The sequence below is a fragment of the Manacus candei genome, unplaced genomic scaffold (assembly GCF_025592945.1).
Source record: "Manacus candei isolate 608988 ecotype Guabito, Panama unplaced genomic scaffold, ASM2559294v1 h1tg000049l, whole genome shotgun sequence".
NCBI classification, from domain to species: domain Eukaryota; kingdom Metazoa; phylum Chordata; class Aves; order Passeriformes; family Pipridae; genus Manacus; species Manacus candei.
The window spans coordinates 2,608,905-2,630,573 of NW_026138097.1; the positions used below are offsets into that span (position 1 = coordinate 2,608,905).

At 42.1% G+C, this 21,669-nt stretch overlaps 1 protein-coding gene across 8 annotated transcripts in view; it reads right to left on the reverse strand.

Annotated features, from left to right (window-relative positions):
- Positions 1-21,669, reverse strand: part of POU6F2 (POU class 6 homeobox 2) — a 351,623-nt gene that overhangs the window by 304,914 nt on the left and 25,040 nt on the right. For 4 of the 8 annotated variants that reach the window (XM_051798733.1, XM_051798727.1, XM_051798728.1 and 1 more), the window contains exon 1: positions 3,407-4,239. In XM_051798733.1, coding sequence (XP_051654693.1) covers positions 3,407-3,511 — 105 coding nt within the window. In that variant the 5' untranslated portion in view covers positions 3,512-4,239. Of the gene's footprint in view, positions 1-2,651; positions 3,309-3,406; positions 4,240-5,467; positions 5,526-21,669 lie in introns of those variants that run through there. The other 4 variants (XM_051798730.1, XM_051798729.1, XM_051798731.1 and 1 more) reach the window with 2 other exon arrangements.

Here is a 21,669-nt window from a genome sequence, read left to right on the forward strand (position 1 = left end):
AAAAAAAAAAAAAAAAAGGAAAAAGAAAATACAAAGGAAAAAAAAAAAAAAGAAAAAAAAGATGGAGAGAGAAAAAAAAGAAGAGAAACGTATAGTACAGGTTTTAGAAACCATACAAGGTGGAGAAATTACAGCATAATTGGAATAATTAGATGACACATTTAATTACCTGTTCATTCAGATATATAAGGAATATGGCATAAAAATCCAGCCAATAGTTTCCATAAGATCAAAACACAATTGAAGAAATAATGGGTATTATCGTTCAGCGTGCAAGGAAGGATGCTACAGACTATTGCTGGCAGGAATCGGGGTTTCATGCCAAACACTCCAGTTATGAATCAAAATCACAATGAGCAATGAGCTTCTAGATCTTGACACACTAGGCAAGGAGGTTGTTCTTCAGAGTAGTTGACTGTTTTATTGCTTGCTTGGGGGAGGAAAGATCCAGAGGGAAGGCTCACAAGCAATTCTGCACCCTGTGTCCAGTACACCCAGGTGCTAGGTAATGGTCAGGATTGTAGCACTCTGCCCATCATTGACATCACCAGTGGGAGCCACTGTGGACACTGGTGGTGAGAGACAGATGAAATCCAGATTTTTTTAAAAAAAGTGGAAAATGCATTTAATGATGAACAAGTATTTGGTGTTCAAAATACCTTTAAATCAGTATGCTCCTGCTATTACATTCATGTCATACACAAACTAGTGTTTGAACTACAAATAACTGCTAGTGTTTCAGATCTCCATTACATCAGTGTTATATATGTATGGTTTGGATTTTTAATTAGGCAACTTCACACTCCATTAGCGGTAAACAAGACTGAGTTTAAAGCTACACCTCCAAGATTAGCCAAAAAAAAAAATTGTTCTCATGGCTGAAGAAAAACACAATTCTGAAATAAAAAGACAAAATGATAAACATTTATTTAAGTTTTTGCTTTTGAAGGTTTGAAAGTTAACAAAGACTTTTAAGAACTTTTTCTAGTAGCATCGGGAAATAAAAGTGTCTTCTAAAAATATGTAACAACCAACTATGCAAATCTTTATTATTTATCACTACTAAATATAGACTTACAGTGTGGAAATGTTTTCTGGCATAAGGTTTGCCTTCTGATAGTTATTTTCTATGAAATTTCATAGAGAAAAGTCTATTTCTATTTTCAGCAATGTATGGTAATTATACTGATTGCTCTGAGGTTCCAAAGTTTTAACTAACTCTTTTATTACACAACTAGAAGATATATAATTTTTTATCAGAAAAAAAATTTAACTTTTTGTTCTATCTTAACACATACCTAATAACAACTGAACACTGGACAATTAATCAAAAACAAAAACATACTTGAAAATTTTGTGGACTTGTGAACACACTTGGATGTGCACACTTACACATATGATATGTAAATATGCACACACAGAGATCTAAAAAAAAGGTTTGCAACACCTAAGAGTAAATTTCAGAATAATAATTACAAATTCTGATGTAAATCCCAAAAGAAGTTAGCCACCTAGAATAGCTAAATGTATTTTTCTTTGAAGTCCATGTTTTTGCTACTGATTTTAGGAAATGAAATACACTAACACGTGATATAAACATTTTTGCAGACATTCACTGAACTTTTTTTAATTGATGAAATATGGAATGTTACACACAGAAAAAAAAAAAATCCTTCTATCTTTTCCAGCCTCAAGATCACTTTCTGAGTGCTGGTAAGCTTTCAATATAAAATAGCTAACTTACACTTTCTTATATGCCAAAAAAGTTACATTAAAGAGATATTGCTAGCTTTGCGATTTATCAATGTTTCAGCGTACATTTTCTGTCAAGTGTATTTGCTCAAAACCTTACCATTGTATCTGCCTTTGTATCATTAAATATATATCTTTAAGACTGACCAAATAAAACAAAAAGATAATTAACACACTCTAAAATACATATTTTCACATAATGTAGTACTAGCAAACATGCCCCGCTTTTTAGGCAGAAGTCAGCCTAATAGAAAGCTGTTAATGTTTGGAGGATTTTTATAAAAAATGTATCTTCTATTTTTAAAATATTTAAAGCAATAAAAGTCTATGGTAAACATGGTATTACATATTTGACATTTTCCACCCAGAAATGCATTACTGTGTACGATGGTATTAATAAACCATGTGCTTTGAGGGACTTCTGTGCTTTGACATAATTTAGTTGAAAACAGCGTGTAGAATGCATATTTTTCCACCATCGTATCAGCATATAGAAAACAAATACTATGTCATCACCTCAGCAGCATGCATTCACTATATTGGAAACATATGCAAAAAACCAAAAACTTTTGAGAGTTCAGAAAATTCCCTTTACCAGAGACTGATTTACAAACCAATGGTTAATGACAAAGTGTTGAGCACTTAAAATTTTGTTAGAAAAACAAAAACAGGCACCCTCATCTGACTCCGACTGCATTCATAGGAAAACAGCCCTCCCTGTTCATCAGAACAAAATAATTTAATTTCTTTCCCCACTTCAGGTTATTATTTGAAGCAAATGAAAAGACAATGATTCTTCTCTCTTCTGGCTAAAGCTCAAAACAGCACGGTTAAAACACACATATAAAACCTACAGACTTATCAGAAATCACAAAACAGAAAGAGAAGGACTCACTGACCCATTTGGAAGACAAAGACGACAAAACGGAAAAGCTCTAAAAATCAGCTTGTGAGGCCTTTGAGAGATATTCTTCTGGCATTTCATCACAGCAGCCCCAGACCAGTTCACTTCCCTGGATACAGGGAGGGAGAACTAAATAGAGCTGTTTATTAAAGCTGTTGTGCTGGATTGCATTAGGAAGCACGAGCAGACCACCTGGACCTTTCAGATTGTGGCAGTGTTTAATTTGCAGGCTGCCCCTCTGCAGCAGCAGAGACTACTACATTTACCAAGCTCAATCACACATTTCTGGATTAGGAGTAAAAGAAGAAAAAATAAAAAATAATAATAATTTTGAAAAAGCCACAGCCTGTTGTACAGGAAAACAGTCAATATAGAAATAATGAATAGCATTAGAAATAGAAAGCAACTCCCCAGCAAACATAACAGTTTCACTCCTCAGTTCTTCTCCTTCAGCACATTTAAACAAAATAAAACAGCAAATTATTAAATTCATTGATTTGGTAAAGCTCAGACTAAATTATAAACGGGGTTTATTAGAAGAAAAGCTTGGTAATTTAGGTTTATCTAGTGATTCCCTGGCCAGATTATTGTGGTTCTTTTGCCTTTCTCACTTTCAGTACTACACTTGCTGGTAGCTGAAGATACAGATAGAAAGATGGTACTGTAAATATGAATTATGTGAATCATATGGTTAGACCCTTGTGAAAAAAAAAAAATAAAAGGGGAGTTGAGAAATGGCTGACTCCATACCTGACCAATTACAGCTTGCATGGTCCCTGTGTCCTGCTGAGCTGAAAGATCGCAATCCATCATATGTAGTCTTTGAAAAGGAGAATGGGGGTTTCTGGCATGCATCTGTCAATCAACTTCTGCACTCACAACCATCACCAAAAGCAAGAGAAAAAAAGTCAAGCTGCTCCACCAAATAGGATGAAACAGTCATGTGACCTTCAGCACACTCACACACATACATACTTCCATGGAACGTATGAATTTTCTGCAGATATGAAATGACATTGACAAATACCCAATACCAAGTAAATAAAGTGAGACAAACAGCTACTCACCAAAGAGAAAACACTTGCTGTAATCTTCAGCCTAAAGATTTAATATACCTAAAAGGTATTTTAAGCCAAGGGTTTTCTTTTGAGCCTAAACTTTTCAGATAAGGTGATATGATTTTATATATGCAGACAGTGGTCAGAACTTTAACCCCTTGTGTTCTCTTGCAGCCTCTATTTTTATTCCCTCCTTTATAGTTCTACTTTATGGCTGTTTGAGTTCTTGATTTTTTTTTTCTTTAAGTTTCTTTTGTGTAAAAGTGAAGTGGATTGTGTTGCCTTCTTCGAATGTGCACAAATTATAAGAACTAGACAGAAGAAAATTGCTAACAGGAGAAAAAGGAGCAAGGGCTGAGAAACCTGTGTCTGTAGTCACAAGCCAAAACATGTCTCACTGCTTTACTCCACCAGAAGTCAAATGTTTTCTTTACTGGAAATATATATCAAAGTATTAGTTTATGTGAGCTGTGATGAGCATTCAAAATATAAAATATTCAGACTATGTAAATCCTACTTACAGAATCCTTTGCATTTTGAAGGTTAGCAGAGTTTTGGTTCATTCACTGCTCCACTGAACTGACATAAAATCTAGTTACTTACGAAGGCAAACATTACCATTTTTTCTAATGGAAGCAGTTTGTTTCATATATCTTCCCCTCTGAGTTAAGATTTGCAAGAATTTCTGAGACTATTTTTTCTTCTTGTCAAAATATATCAGCCACTTGTCTCCAAAAACTGAGTGTCCTGAACAACACACTGCAGCACTGATTGCTGATACGTTATTGGCCAGTGATTTCTGAAGGGTGACATTAATGCAACCTGGTAGCACTTTAACCCTTTGAAGACCAATACAGTCCTCTGGAAATACAGTAGAATAACGGCCCATAAACTTTTTGCTGTATTACACCTTCATATAAATCTTAGTGCATCTTTCTGTCCTCCTAGAATTGCTTTTCAGTTACTAGTGCAAACAGTATGCTTTCCAAAGATTGTCAGAAGCAAAAATGCAGAATTAAAAGTAGTTTAGTCTCTAAGCTTAAACCTAACACACCCTTTCCATTTCAATTAAATTTCTGGCAATATTTTGAAGTTATTATCTCATTTTTAAAGGTATTGAAAATATTGATCTTAGCTGTTATAGTCAAAGAAATGTGAGAATATCAACAATATTCCAATTGTAGGCACAGCACTTGCCAGTCTAATTTTTCCTACAATATTATTTTAAGATCCAACATGCAGGAGTGGTTGGAATGTGTATGTGTATGTATGTATGTATGTATACATACATACATATATACATATGCACATGCATGCAAGTATAAGACAAATGAAATGGATGTTGAGGGAGTAAGACAGACAGGGATCATCCAGTTTACTTTGCATTGTTTGAGTTTTTAGAATACAATTTTATTTTTTTTTTAATTTTTAAGAAAAAATTTAAGAAAGGAAGTTTTGGTATGTATTTAAAAAATTAGAAACAAGAAGAACTGACATGCAGATGCATGGGGAACAAGAAGTGTTCCTAGGTCAGCGAGATATTTTAGCATTACAAACTTTTCAGATTTAGCATTTTTAGAAAGATATACAGTGTTAGCACTGAAGCATTGTCTCGGAGATGGGGAAGGAGTACTTGAAATGGTGCTGCCAACATCTGCTTTGCATTTCATTGATAAACATAATTAAAATGCACCATTTGTGCTGAAATCTTATCTGCTTCTTACTCATGAAAGAAAATACACTGAACCAATACCTTGGTCTGCCTTTTGGTCAGCTGAGAATTTCCTGTGGACTCATCCTTCAGGACAGTTCTGTGGAAAAAACAGGCAGTATTGTGAAGGCCATAATCAACATCCATATCATCACAAGCAATTCAAAATACAACTGGTAAGTGGGTGAGTGAGTAGAGGAGATCGCCTCAGCTGTCTCCAGGAAAACACACACACAGAAGTCAAATACTGCATGTGAAGCTGAACGGAAAGTAAAGGATGTCTATTTTATAGTTCCTCTTCAGGAGGAGCCTTTTTGCAGTGAATATGCATAAACACCTATCAAATTCCCTTAACTTATTTAAGTAACTAAACCTGACAATTGCCACTGCACTGGGGTTTTTATTAGCAAAGACACTGACATAGACATATGTTGCACCACATAAATAAGCACAGCATTGTATACACAAATCTGTTGCACCCTTACGCACCAACAAACCAACTAACGCGTTGCGCACTCTCAGAACTGCAAGAGCTTCTTCCTCCCAAAGTGAGATATGTGCTGCCTCTCTTTGTGCCATAATTAAACTATACTTCCAGGAAATGCCAGTCTATGCCACCAAATGTAAAACAACATCCCTGCACCTAATGCCTCTGCATAAGTCACGTCACCACTGTTAATCTGAACAGCTGTAAGAGCCTCTTCTGCTACCCCTGGAGCTGCCCTTACCTCTGAGGAGCTGGAGATCTTCACCCTCAGCCACATCTGCCTGGTCCTGTCTGTAGGGGCTGCACAACTGGTCCCTGGACACTGTTTCAGTTTTGCTGCTCATCCTTTGAGCTTTCCACAGGCCATCTCCTATGAGGTGTTGGTCCAGTTTTGCCTTTTTACTTACTGTAAGGAATTCTCTCCCTAACACATCATCCCCCCCCCCATTTCCTTTGCTGCTGAAGAGGTTATTTAGCTCTCTTGTCAACAGTCAAAAAGGTGAGAGCAAGGTAGCTCCTAATCCGCCACAAGCAGACTTGGGTGGAGAGCTGGGTTCAACAGGGGAACTCCACTGGCCAGGTTCCCTTTAGCACTGGCAACTTGAGGAAAGCTATTGAAGGACAGAATGACAAATACTGCTTACAAACCAGCTGTGCTGTATCCCCAACAGAGACCTTCTGGTCTCCTTTGAAACTTTTTATCTGTGGCTCTCCCTCAGTGTACCCAAGAGGAAACCGCTTATAGAGCCACAGCAATATACAGCAGATATGCCTTCCTATATGCATGCCCCTTCAGCACCGGGCACAAAGAGACAGGTTTGCATTGTTGAACCTAAGATAGTTGAGAGGGGGGCATTGATCAAGGCTTACAGATGGAGGAGGCTGCTTTATCACTTAATTTGTGACAGTGCAAATTCAAGGTGACACAAAGCCTGTGTTTTGAGCTGCACACCGGATCTCTGGCAGCCAGGAAGAGTAGCACTCCCCGGCAACACTGAATACTTTTATCTGCAGTAGATTTTCCCTTTTTAATTGAAAGAACAAAAAAAAAATTAAAGTGGTACTTTTGAATAGAATAGTTTGAATTTACCTCTCAGCTACACACCTAAGAACTTGTGAAAATAGTATTACTGTCTATAGTAATTTGTCTTATGTTTCCCAGGAGAATATATATTTTCTGGATGACAAAAACAATGGTTAGAATTATACAGCAATGCAAACCCCAATTACTTAATAGCTAAACTGTGTTAGAACACACATTCATTTTTTAAAGCTCATTATTTATAATTGTTTATGGTTCCTTACTTCACAAACTAGAAGCCTAGTGATCAACAGAGACCAGGAATTTACTAAAATACCTTTAGGCACTTGTTCACATGCCATAGCAGAGCTTGCAGCAGATTTAATGAATCAAGCAAGGGATCCTCCTGCTTCTTACAGCATTGGTACACTAGGGGGACTCTTTTTCCTCTTTTCTAGAGTGATGAATGCAGGGCATTGTCAGAGTAAGCTGTTGTGCCTCACACTACAGGCCCTTTACTCACCAGTTAAATATACAGGACTCAGTCTTGCACTCTTCAAAGACTAACAGGCCTAATTCTAAACAGTCAATGGCTCTTCCTCCCTCTCTCATTCTCTCTCTTCATCTCTGCCAAACAGATAGAATATTACATTTTGCATCTTCATTTTCATAGATATGTGACTGCATTTTCCATATGGGCAAATTTCTGTCGATTTATGCTAATTCCAAAATAATTGTTTTGAGAGACAATGGATTATGGTCTCTGCCTATGCAAGCCCATTCTGGTTAATCATTTTTACATTTTGAAGGAAATTTTGCTATTAAAAAAACTTCTGATGCTTCTAATTTCTCCTCCTCCAGATTTCATTAATATATAATTTCTGGGTTTCTCCCACTCCCTCAGAGCTTCACTTTTCAAAAACCAAACTACTGGGACATATTCACTCAATTCAAGAATGGCACTTCCTTCCCTTTATAAGTGCTCAATTATGTCATGGAAAGGTAATCCAGGAAAAGAAGATGCTTCTGTACCTAAATTTCTAGAACAAGGCCTAAGCATAATCTACATTATACTGATTCCTGTGCAGCCAGTGGGACAGCTCCCTTTCCATCAGTGCTTATCCTTTACTGTCTAAAAAAAATGTCTGCAAAAGAACAGTCTTTCTCTTTGTTGTTTTAGAGAAAAGAAGCTTGCTGTAATGCTTTGTATCTTTGGGAAGGTGGGAATAAATTCTCCCCCTTTCCTTCTAGATCTAACAAGCTGGTTTGATTGAAAACTTATTTTTGTGTCTCAGGGAGACAATTGTTCAACAGGTCTTACAGTTTTCTGATTAAACTAGAATTTATATAAGATGAAAATCTAGGAAATATGACTGTGATTCTTTCTACATAGTGAACTACATAGTGAAGAGACAGCACCTTCCTCCTCTACTCTTATGTAAAGTGATGGGAGGTGATTACAGCAATGATGTTAGAACCTAGTTAATCAGAGGACAAGCTGATCTCACACCTCTCCCAGGTGAAACAGAATTGTGGAATAAAAACATCTCAAGAGGCAAGATAGATTAGCAAGAAAGTGTGATATTGCGTGGGTAAGGTTTAAGAATATACTTCCCAGATGCATTACTAACTATAGCATTCTAATAATCCACATTCCTCACATCTCATGGTGTCTTCTGTAGCATCAGGCACAACAGGGTTTTTAAGACATCTCTTTGTTGGATATAGCATGGACAATAATGGAGATTTACATCAGGTGAAGAACAGACTATATTTGGGTGAACTGACATCACTCAAGCAAGGCAAATAAGAAATCCGAATTGGCAAAAAGATGATTCTTACAGTGAATAGAATCTTCTTTTTCCAAAACTCTTACAAAATCTTTGGCAGGATTCAGAACATGTCAAGGAGAGCAGAAATGTCAAAAAATAAGGTATATTTTTCTGTTCATTGAATAATAGGCATTTATTAATGAGTCACAGTATTAACTGTGTAACTCTTTATAGTAGTAATGCTTTTACCACACCAGCAGGGAAAAGCAGATATTTTCACAGTGTGTGTGATGATGATTAACTTCTTATTCACTGGTATATTTGCTTTTATTTACTTGAGGTGTAAATTATCTTGCATAGCTCTTATTTCCACTTCAACACAACACAATGAAGTGACAGCATCATCAGAGACAAAAAAAAGAGTGGAGGTAGATGTGGCAGGCAGGGTGTGTAGTGCCAGTGAAAGCACACATTCCCTACACAATACATATCCCTTAGATCCACAGCTCCTAAGCAGATGCCTCTCTCTCATGGAAAAAAAATAAAAAGCCTGAGTAAAATGATGTATCCAAATACCTGTGCTTCTCTTGCTTCAAGCACGGTACCTGATATTTGAATATTTCATGTATAAGTAAAGGTACATTATATACAGAGAGATACTTTCCAGTGTTACATTAGGACATCTCTCAGTGAGAAATGTTTGATCTTCTGATAGTCAGTTCACATAATTTGGTTATAGACTTAATATCCTGCTGTGTATTGCACAGGAGAGAAAACGTGATAGGTTTGAGCTACTGAAAGAGCTGCCACGTACTAATTCTTCCTGAGTTTGTTTCATCTATCAGTAAACTGTGTTATTTGCTTATGCATATAGGAAAGTCAGTAAGTGATGACATTTATTATAAATGCAGTTAATAGAAAAACCTACATTTAAGTTTAGCTAATATTTTTTCTCTTAAGGTGTTTATGACTCTTTGCCAGACTTTAATGCTCAGACACCTGCTGAGGATGTCTGTAGTCTTCCATTTGGCCATATGTAAACCAGAAGCTTTCATGGTGAGGCAGGATGGGTTCATGGAGGACAATCAACTGATTGGTCAATGAATACTTTGACACTCTCTGGCTTAGGAAGTGCCTGAGCTGCAAAATATTGGAGGACGAAGTGCAAGAAGGTTGTCAGGGCAGCAAGTGCCTACTGCTTACTGAAGATGGATGAGCAAGAAGCTGCTGGTGATGCCGGCACAAGCCATGCCCTCATGGTCCTCTGGCCCAGATGGGCAGAGCCAGCAGCTGGTAACCTGCTCTATCAAGAGCCTCTGATACATAGAGGGAATGAGCTGGGTCCAGCCAGGAAAACTAGTCGTGAATAGCGAGATACAGCTGGAAACAGGTCTGGAGACAAGGCTATATGGGTCCCAGGTCCATCCAGGAGACAGGGCAGGAGACAAGCTATGACCTAGGTCTCAGTGGTCCATCCAGGAGGGCAGCTCTCTACAGCTATCTATAAAGATTCTTTAACTGAACAGACGTGTTCTGGCAGCTTTCTGCACTCATTGCACCAGCTTTGCAAACTCATTACCATGCATGTGCTAGGAGACTGTTTTTCATATTTTTGTCCTAAAATTAAAAAGAAAAATAAGTTCCTTTGTATCTGAATGATATCATTGGTCATTTCATCACACTGACCATCACAGGTGGTTTCAAGTGAGTGTATAAAAACCAAACTCTTCAATTCTTCTTCCAGCTATTTTCCAGGTGTGTAGGGCCTCTAAAGGGAGGCAGTTTCCTTCTAGTGTCAGATGCCCACCTGTGCAGTTACCTCCTTACCCATGTCAGCATTACCAGCAACAAGCTTACTCTTCATTACGTGACTGCAGAATTCACTTAAAAAATCATCAGCAACCTTTATTCACGCTCCTGCAGAGTAAAGCATATCCCCACAGATGGCAGTGACATGAAGTGCATTGCACTGACCCACCAGTGTTTGGTCTTTTGTAGCTTTTTCAGTTCCTGAGCTGGTTTGGCATTTTATCCTGTGAAACTTCACAAATGGCAGCTCAGTTAATGCCAGGCATGGATATTTTCTTTTTTAGGTGTTGTCCTAGTTAGAACAGCTGGGACCAATTCATCACTATATGGGCGTAACCCAAAACTCTGTATTCTATAGCCTTCCATGCCATTTCCCAGAAACTGTTATCAATAGACCATTTACACCATCTGCCCAGAGCCCCCCTGACTCCTCAGGCTATAAACTGGGTGTTAAGAGGCCTGCGAGATAGGAGGATGCTCCTGTCCTCACGGTCACTGTGGAACTCCCTGCCCTGAGGGAGGCAATGGGCATTCCTGCCTGAACCTGAGGATATATATATAATCTTGGAGTCTTGGAACTTTTTTAACCACTTGTGGGATCCAGAAGAAGGACTGTGACCACCACTCTCGACCAGACTGCAACCACCACTCTCGACCGGACTGCAATCACCACTCTTGACCAGACTGCAACAGCACTCTCCTTTTTACTGTGGACTCAGGGGGCCCAAAGAACATCACTTTGTTCATGCCCCAGGGTGCTGGGTTATACATTTGGGTTTTGTGAGTTAAAACCAATTTTCTGTCTGTATAATCGTAATTATTGTATTATTTTATTAAATTGTTATTCTGATTTATAATCCCTCTTTTGAGTTGGGTTCATTTCCCCTGCCGGTTTACTTCTAAACCAGCACAGGTATTTTGGAAGAGACTGAACTGACACCACCGGTGCCATGTTCAGAGCCCACTCACACACTCCACCCACGGCTCAGATGCCCAGCAGAGGCTGGACTGGTTGATTGTGCCTACTGGGAGCTGGACTCCAGCAGGCTACTGATGGGTGGAAGCCCCCTTAACACATCTCTCAGGCTTCACCCTTCATGCTTTGCTGCCATCAAATGTAGGAAATAGGGAACTTTGTGATCAGGTCTTTTGAATTTAGATTGCAGAAAGGCATTGTTCAAGAAATGTAGGTTTCTTTATTCACATCATATTCTAGATTTTATGGCACCCAAGAAGCAGAAGAAGCTCTATCTCATGGTATAGTTCTACAGCCCCCATCTTCCCTACCACCTGAGGCTCTGACAGAAGAGACATCCCCTACACGCTCCTTGCATGAACAACTGCAGGGTAGAAATAGGTACCACCATGTCAGGTGGAGTGACACAAGAATCTGCTCCAGTTTGGAAATTTTGGTGTAGGCAAATGTTCCTGGAGACATGAGTAGATCACAGGGTGACTATGAGCCATGAACAGGATTGAGGCAAAATCATTCCTGTGTGACAAGAAAGTGACAATCATTCCTGTGAGGCAAGAAAGTTAAGCATTGTGCAAAGCCCTGGTGAGAACTCACCTGTACCGCTATGGACATTTCTCATTCCTTGGGTTCGAAAAACACAAATTCCATCCGGAATGAATGCAGACAAAGACTAAGCAGTTGATTCATGGGCATGGATGGCCTACATAAGAAAAATGATGACTAGAAGGAGCAATGCCAAGGCTTGAGAGGACTTCAATCACTTTCAAGAAAGGGATCAAGGATGAAGACCAAAAGAAGAAAAGAGCTATGGCAGTGTAAGGAAAAATACAGTAAAGAACACAAAAACATTCGGGACTTCTTTCTAAGAAAACAACCTTACCATACACAGCACAGTAGCAAATGTCCCTTGATGCATTGGTGAGGAATGGTGATGAAACCATGCATGCCCGTTACATCTCTGCAAAGTTCATGAAGACAGAATGAAAACACTCTCTTTCATTTCTGGCAAAACTACAATCAAAAGAATGTTTTTGGTATAAATGACCTTATTTACATAGTCTGAAGGTACACACCAATTTTGGCACCACAGTTCAAAATTACAATAATAGTACCTCTCAATTTTTCAGTATTCCAATTACTAAATCTTAAAGAACAAGGAGACTTGCCAGGGTTTTAGGTAAGAACTGAACATCTTCCCACAAACAGTGGTAGGCAAATATCTCTCAGAAAGGTTAAAGTGAGAAATGAGCTCAGAAAGCTTTACTCTGCTGCTGAAGAGTGCTTTGTATCCCATGTAAACATGGCCAATGGGTGTGTTTAAGGAGGAGCAAGCTGCACAGCTTGATTTCATTGGGACAAGGGGACACGACTACAATAGCAGCAATGAGCTATTTTCCCAGTTTGGAAAAGTCGTTGTTTGCCTGACAGTGCTTTGGGCATGGATACAAATGTTCAAGGTCTGAAAATGACCTACCTTTCCACCACACCAGCGTTACCTCCTCTCACTTGTTTTTCAAAGTCTCTATTATTTCCCTGGTGGTCTGTTGACACTGTCCATCTCAGACTGGCTCTGGTTACACTTTGGTTTTTCCTCAGGTGGCAGCTGCCAAAATCACCCCACTTATGCCCCAAGAAAAGGGTTTGTATCCAGTCAGATCAAGTTCCTGGTCCTCCTCACTGCAGGACCTCATAGACATTAGCTCTGGCACAGAGAGGGGATGGCTAATAGGGGTGGTGTCTGGACTGCAGGGTTGGTTTCTGAGAGAGGAGTAACAACACAAGGCTGCTCCTTGGGAGCTGAGTGGCAGAGAACATGTCAGGAATACCCAGCAACTGTGCTCAGTGCATGGCTAACAAGGGCAGGAACAGAGTCCTGGATGCAGAGACTGCCTCAGGGCCAGCACTCCAAAGGCCTTCCTCCAAAGAGGAAGTTGTAGAAAAGAGGGGGTCAGTCTTTCTCCCAGGTCACAAGTGACAGGATGAAAGCAAATGGCCTTAAGTTGCACCAGGGGAGGTTTAGATTAGATATTAGAAAACTTTTTTCAATGAAAGGGTTTTAAAGCATTGAAACAGACTGCCCAGGGAAGTGGTGAAATCACCATCCCTGGAAGTGTTAAAAAACATGCAGATATGACACATGGGTTAATGGTGAACATGGTGGTGGTGCTGGGTTGATGGCTAGACTTGATGATCTTAAAGGTCTTTTCCAGTCCTAAAAATTCTATGATTCTATGGTTCTGTGAAGGATGCTGGACAAAGGTATGATGGTCTGGGCTGCGGTGGGTGGGGCTGTGCATGGCGGAGCAGCACTTCCTGTGTCCTACTGACAGAGCCGGCCCAGGGTCAGTCTGAAGACATCCAAGAGAAAGTCCTTAAGGAGCCGACGTAATTTCCTGGTTGGGGCTGAGGGAGGCTGGACAAGGTTGCTGGAGGTTTTCTGCTGCAACCAGCTCCTGATGGGGCCATGTTAAAAGCCCATTGGATGAATGGAATTCCTGCTTCAGCCTTCAGGGGACAGAAGCCAGCTTGTCAGGAGATAAGAAGCACCAAGCTCAGTGGTAAGACAAAGGAAATGCCTTCTGGAGGAACACTTGAGGAGCACTGCAGAGCTCTCTGTCCTCACGCCCTGTGGAGCCAAGGACAGCTGCTGTAAGAAATGGAATGCAGAGATGTTTCCAGGATCCCAGTGCTTTGGAAGGATTTTTGCCCTTGAAATTGATCAGGCTGGGGGCATGTGGCCACTCTTGGAAGCTCCTGAGATGGCTCCAGGTAAGGCAGAATAGGGCTTGAGCATCTTCTGGGGGGTGTGATCAGACTGGGAGGAGGAGACAGGTCTTGCTCACATGCTAGGGAATACTTGATTGCCAGTGTTGTGGTCAGGAAGGAATCTTCCCCCAGGGCAGATCGGCATCAGTCCCTGCGGAGGTTTTGCCTTCCTCTGCAGCATCAAGCATGACCTTTTCTGTATCCTTTTGGTTCCTTTTGTAGCTGCCTGCTGCTCATGCCTAGTGAAGATGGCCTGTCGTGCCCTGCAGCTAGGGAGAGGAAGGCTTTTTTTTATCCTACAGTGGGCTGCAAATGTCCCCAGGGGTTTTTTTGCTTTCCTCTGCAGCACTGGGCAGAGCCCCTTTCCAGGGGTCCTTTGGACAATTTTGCCTGCTCTTGCTCCATGAAGGTGGCTTTTGTACCCCTCATCCAGGGGTAGGAAGCTTTCTAGACTCCCAGGGTGGGCCCCAAGTGTGGTCCCTGGATGTTGCTTCTTGTCCTTCATAGCACTGAGCACAGCCCCTTGTCAGGGCTCCTCTGGGCCCCTGCAGCTTCGTTCTTGCCTCACACCTCCAAGGCACCACTCATGCCCTATCTCTCTCTGGCCTCTTGCTCATTGTAAGCTTGGAGTGGGAGCAAGCTCTGCTCTTCCCTTGGCTCCATTTCCCCAGGGGTTCTTGCCTGTGCAAAACAGCCTGTGCTTGGGAGGACTCCAGGCTTGCTGCCCCATCCAGAGCTGCCACTTTTCAGTTCTCCCTGCCTGCAACACAAGCACAGGGCAGGCACAAGAATGCTTCTCGTACATCAAGGCCAAGATGTCCTTGAATGTGTCTTTGGAGCTGAAAAGCCCTTGACATTTCAGGAAAATATTGGTCTCATTGTTACTTGACTCATGAACAGTTACGCTATGTTACACCCAGAGTTCTGCATGACAAGCTATGACCCATGTCTGAGGGCTCCATCCTGGAGAGCTGCTCAGGTCAGGTCCGAGGCCCATCCAGGAGACAGGGACAGAGCATGGCTTATGCAGGCACTGAAGGCCCCATGCTAAGCTGGAACACATCCCCTGGGCCCTTGGCAGGAGTCTATGGGGGTGGGGGTCCCAGGGGAGGCCGGTTGCAGCCACTGAGGCCTGTGAGCACCCCCAGGATCCTGATAAAGGTAGACTTGCACTACTTATGTACTCTCCTTCAGATATCTGTTGTTGGCCACTTTGGAAACAGAGTATTGGGCAGGATAGTGTACTGTTGAAATCAGTCTCTTTTTGTTTAGATGCTTTTCCAAGGGAAACAGCTCAGACAATTCTAAAAGTAAGTACAAGGAGAGAAAAAAGGAACTATGGGAAAATGAACAGGTCATCTTGCTCAACTCCAAAACCTTTTGCAACCATTTAGATGAGAAGCACATCCTGCACCAGACTGAGGGCTTGATCTTTGAGCCTCACTAATGTCAGAGATAGGGGACTTTGCCATCCTATGGAAAACCAGCAAAACTGGATGAACAAAAGACTTGCAGAAACTGTGTGTCACCCTTGCTTTTGGCAAATTTGTGCAGATGGTTCCATTGTCTCAAGATGGTCCACAGCTCTCACCCACCCTCAGAAGGCCCATACCTCCTTCCCACAAGGTGACAGAGCCAATGCCTAGGCTGGGAGATGGTTATGGGTATTCAATGCCTTCTGCTAGTGCAGGGCTGGGAAGAAAAGTCAATAGAAATTTCCTTAGCATTTACTGGTAGGGAAAGGAGCAGGTAGGAAGAAGAATAGAATAGATTAGAGTAGAGTAGAGCAAAGTAGAGTAGAAGAGATCAGCAGGAAGAGACCTACAACGATCATCTAGTCCCACTGCCTGACCGCTTCAGGTCTGACCAAAAGTTAAAGCACGGCTTTAAGGGCACTATCCAAATGTCTCTTCAACACTGACAGGCATGGGAGTGGGGCATCAGCCACCTCTCTAGGAAGTCTGTTCCAGGGTTTGACCACCCTCTGGGTAAAGAAATGTTTCCTCATGTCAAGTCTGAACTTCCCTTGATGGACAAAGCTTTCACAGAACCATAGAATCAACTGGGTTGGAAAAGATCTCTGAGATCATCAAGTCCAACCCTTGATCCAACACTGCTGCGGTTACTAGACCATGGCACTAAGTGCCACATCCAGTCTCATCTTAATCCACCACCTTCCTGGGCAGCCCATTCCAATGTCTGATTACTCTCTCTGTAAAAAATTTTTTCCTAATATTCAACCTAAGCCTCCCCTGGCACAGTTTAAGACCGTGCCTTCTTGTCCTACTGCTGGTTGCCTGGGAGAAGAGACCAATGCCCACCGGGCTACAACCTCCTTTCAGGGAGTTGTAGAGAGTGATGAGGCCTCCCCTGAGCCTCCTCTTCTTCAGGCTAAACAACCCCAGCTCCCTCAGCCTCTCCAGTCCCTTCACCAGCCTCGTTGCTCTTCTCTGGACCTGCTCCAGCACCTCAATATCCTTCCTGAACTGAGGGGCCTGGAACTGGACACAGCACTCGAGATGTGGCCTCACCAGCACTGAGTAGAGGGAAAAAATCACTTCCCTGGTCCTGCTGGCCACACTGTTCCTGATCCAGGCCAGGATGCCATTGGCCTTCTTGGCCACCTGGGCACACTACTGGCTCATGTTCAGCTTCCTGTCAATCCAAACTTCCCGGTCCCTTTCTGCCTGGCTGCTCTCCAGCCACTCTGTCCCCAGCCTGTAGCGCTGCATGGGGTTGTTGTGGCCAAAGTGCAGGACCTGGCACTTGGCCTTGTTGAACCTCATCCCCTTGGAACCAAACCATCTCTCCAGCTTGTCCAGGTCCCTCTGAAGAGCCCTCCTGCCTTCCAGCAGATCAACATGCCTCCCCAGCTTGGTGTCATCCACAAATTTGCTAATACTACACTCAATCCCCTCATCCAGATCATCAAAAAAAAATATTAAATAGAACTGGGCCTAACATTGATCCCTGGGGGACACCACTACTGTGCAGCCACCAACTGGATGCAGCACCGTTCACCATCACTCTCTGTGCCTGGCCATCCAGCCAGTTCTTAACCCAGCAGAGAGTGCCCCTGCCCAAGCCGCAGACTGCCAGCTTTGAGCCATTCCCATGTGTCCTGGCACTGGGTACCAGGGAGAAGAGCTCAGCAGTTTTCCAGTTCCCCTCCGCAGGAAGCTGTAGGGAGCAGGGAGGTTACCCCTCAGCCTTCCTCCTGTCCAAACCAGACAAACCCAGTACCCTCAGCCTCTCCTCAGAGCCCATTCCTGCCAGCCCCTTCCCCAGCTCTGGTGCCCTTCTCGGGACACGTTCAAGCACCGTCACATCCTTTTTAAATGATGGGGCCCAGAACTGCACACACTACTCAAGGTGAGACTGCACCAGCACTAAGTACAGGGGGACAACCACCTCTCTTGGCTGGCTGGTGATGCTGTGTTTGATGCACCCCAGGATGTGGTTTGCCCCCTTGGCTGTCAGGGCAAACACTGCTGGCTCCTGTTGAGCCACCCACCAACTATCACCCCTTTCTGCAAGGCTGCTCTCCAGCCACTTCTTTCAAGTTTAGACTCACGTCTGGCTGTCCTGGGTTACACAAAAATTCTGGTACCCACCTTTTCTCTTCTCTTTTCCACAAATATGCCTGCTAATTTGGACTGTGACTGGAACTTGAGATAAGAATGGTACTATTAGCCTAGAAGAAGAATGTATCCACAAGTGTGAAAGACTGTAATGCTGATGACTCAGACAACCAAGGTGCAAGCTGACCATGTGCAAAGTAACCACCCAAGTGCTGAGGGTGTGCACACCCACCACCTCAGGCTACAAGCTGGATGCTGAACATGATAAGGAGAGAGGCAAAATTCTGCTAGGCAGAGAAGTGTTTCTTTGTCCTTACAGGAATGACTTAGCTATGATAATTCCCCTGAGGGAAGCACTAAGACAATTCACACTCACATGGCCTGAAAAATATTTATCTCTGCTGATGGCCATAATGGATCAACCTGTGCTGACATAACAGGCAGCTGTAACATCTTAGGAGGTGTCAAAGACTTCTGAAATGCCCAGTGATCCAGTGAAGAATTTACCACCCCAGGGGAGGTATCAGGGCTGTTCCCAACTAAACTAAACCCAACAAAAGACCACACTTGGAATTTACTCAACACTGGGTTTTCTTCCCTCACCACATGGGAATTTGCTTACCACTCAGGGCTTCCACCACCACCTTGACAGATCCGGACTTGACCGCCACTTTGACAGGATTGCAACCACCACTTCAACCAACAAACATCAAAATTGCAACAATCAAGTCTCATCACTGGATCCAACAGGTGTCTTGCAGGTCCTTCCAGTCACCTGGGGATTTGCAGCCCTGCTCTGACTGCCTGTACCAGCACAACAGCTTCATTCCGATGCTGACTCTCCAACTGTTCCTGCCAGGTTTTCCAAGCATGGGGGAGGCAAACCACTCAGAAGAGTGGCCATCTTGTCTCTGTGCTGTGGCCACCTGTTTTTTCCAAGTGGGGGAGGTCGGCCACTGTTTCAATTTGGTCCAGTGGGTGGGGCTTGGAAAGTTTCTCCTTATCGGTTGATTTAACCCAGTTTTATCAGTATTCTTATTAGCATTTCTTCTTGGTAAAGACTTATTTTTTCACTTATATTCAAACATATTTGATCTCTCTCTCTTTATTGGAGAAATCAGGGGTATGGAATCTGAGGGAGACTTCTCTCTTAGGTCTCTGCCCCTCCAAATTGTCTCAAACCAAGACACTGACATTACTTCATCCCAAGTACTGACATTACTTCATCCCAAGTACTGACATTACTTCATCCCAACCTAGCATTTGTTATTGTTCATTTTCATGCCATTGGTGATTGTCCAAAGCTCCAGTCCATCCTCTGCAAGGCCTCTTGTCCCCTAGGAGAGTCAGTAGCACCTCCCAGTTCAGTATCATCACCAAACTTACTAACCATGGATTCAATTGCATCCTCCAGATCATTGATAAAAAGATTGACAGAACTGGCTGCAGAATTGAGCCCTGAGGAACACCACTGGTAACTGGTCACCTGACAGATACTTCTCTGTTCATTTCAACACTTTGAGCCCTGCCCTTCAGCCAGTTCTTCACTCAGTGCACTGTGTTCCAGCTCATCCTACAGCTGGATGACTCGTCCAGATGGATACCATTGGACAGTATCAAAAATCTTAATAAAATCCAGAAAAACTACACCCACCACCTTCCCTTCATCCACCATACAGGTGACCTTATTGCCCAAGAATACCAAATCATTTAAACAGGACTTTCCCTTTGTGAATCCGTGTTGACTGTGCCTGATGATTTGTTCTTTAAATATCTTTTATGAGCAGACAATATGATCTTCTCTGAAATTTTTTATAACAGGTCTATAGTTTTGGGATCTTCTTTCAAGCTCTTCTTGTAAACTAGAATAGTGTTGGCTATCTACCAGTCAGCGAGGATCTCCCCAGGCTCCCAAGACCCTTTGTAGATGATTGAAAGGGGTCCTCCTGTGACATCTGCTAGCTCCTTCACTATTCTGGGATGAATCCCATCAAGCCCAGTGGACTTGACATTAGGAAACATTTCTTTACCAAGAGAGTGGTCAAACCCTGGAAACAGTCTTCCTGGAGAGGTCCCCTCCATGCCAGTCCGTGCTGAAGAGCCATTTGGACAATGCCCTTAACACCATGCTTTAATTTTTGGTCATCCCTGAATGGAGCAGGCAGCTGGACTAGATAGTCATAGATCCATTCCAGCTGAACTTGTCTAGTCTAGTATAAGCATTCAGTTGATACATCTGTCGCCTTATGATTTCACTGTCCAGAAATGGAAAATCACTGATCCTGCAGTTGGAACTCAGAAGAGCAGACAACACAAGTGATGTAAGAGATGGTTAATAAAAAAATAGGAGCTAGAAACAGGATGAAAAGTGGGAACAATGTGGTAGCAACTGCAGAGAAACTGCAGAGACAGGTGCCAATTCTGGGAAAAACACATGGGAGGAGACTTGGGAGAGAGTAGAGAAATAAAATTGTGTCTCTGCTGTAGAGATCTCCCATGGAGGCCTGACCCTGAACTGTTACAAATCTGAGAAGTGAGAGGTGAGTGAATGAGAGGGGTCCTATGGAGGAGGGCCCTTAGAAGTCTTTGTCCCAAGGAAGCTATTCCCAGTTTCAAAATTCAAAAATGGTTATCTAAAAGGACAACTATTTTTAATTGATTATGACATGCTCAAAGCACACTTAATAGGATGCGAATCATCAGGACAGCTACTTTGGTGACAGAAAACTCAGAGAAACCATTTTGATCCTATTTCACAGAATGTGTTCTCTGTCACTTACATGGCAGGATCACAGCTACCCAGGCTGCTTTCTTGGGATATCTTTGGGCTTTAATTACCCTGTCAATTAGAGTTAGAGGTATTAATGTGGCAGTGAAATGATAAAGATTGTTCATGGTTTCTGTTCTCTACTTGTTTGTGTTCATCAGTCTTGAAAGAAGAGGACTTTACACATTGTCTTGACATGGTTGCTAATAAGCCTATAATGAGAGATTCACCGCATCAAATAAATTAGGCGCCAGCAGCCATGAAGTGAACAAGCTGAGATAACGGCACAATGCAGTCCAGTAATAAAGAGGTGGAGAGTGTAGTCTTCTGGCTAGGGCAGAACACTCTGTTATTTTTAAAGGATGGATGGATTTAGACAATGAACGGGTAAAAGCATTTGAGAAGAGGGAAGTGATGACAAAAACCAACCACGCCTGAAGAAAATGGAGTAGGATGAAAGTGCATTGTATCAACATATGATCCATGAAGCTACAGAAAGCATTTAAAACGGAGCATTGAGTAAATGGAAGTAATTTTCAACAGAATCCTGAACTAGGGTAAATCAGAAAATCATTCTTAATGTATATGAAGCTATGTGGACTTACTTCTCCTGAGACTACAAAGAAGCAGACTAAGTCCCATATTCATGTGCAAAGCATTTTGGATCAACATTTTTAGTTTCAAATGATCTGGATTAAGTTGGACAGAGTGTAAAAATGAGAACTATTATTAATATTGTATGCCACAGGCTATATCTGCATATCAAATGTGCATGGTTTTGTGCAGACCTGTCCTTGCTTAGTGCTTTCAGCATCTTTAGTGGAGCAAATGCCTATGGTGTCCCTGGATGCTTAAACTACATTAGTTTTCAAGGTAAAGTAAAGCATGCCTAAAGTCCATACATTTCTAGATTATTTATTTGTGTGACTGGTAGAAGTCATATCATGCTGTGATTTTAATGAGTTCTATCTTCACATGTTCTTACTCCTGGAAGACCTTTATGGCCTTGCTCTGTAAACTTATTCCCTTAAGCTGCTTTATACACAAAATAGAACTATTTCTGAG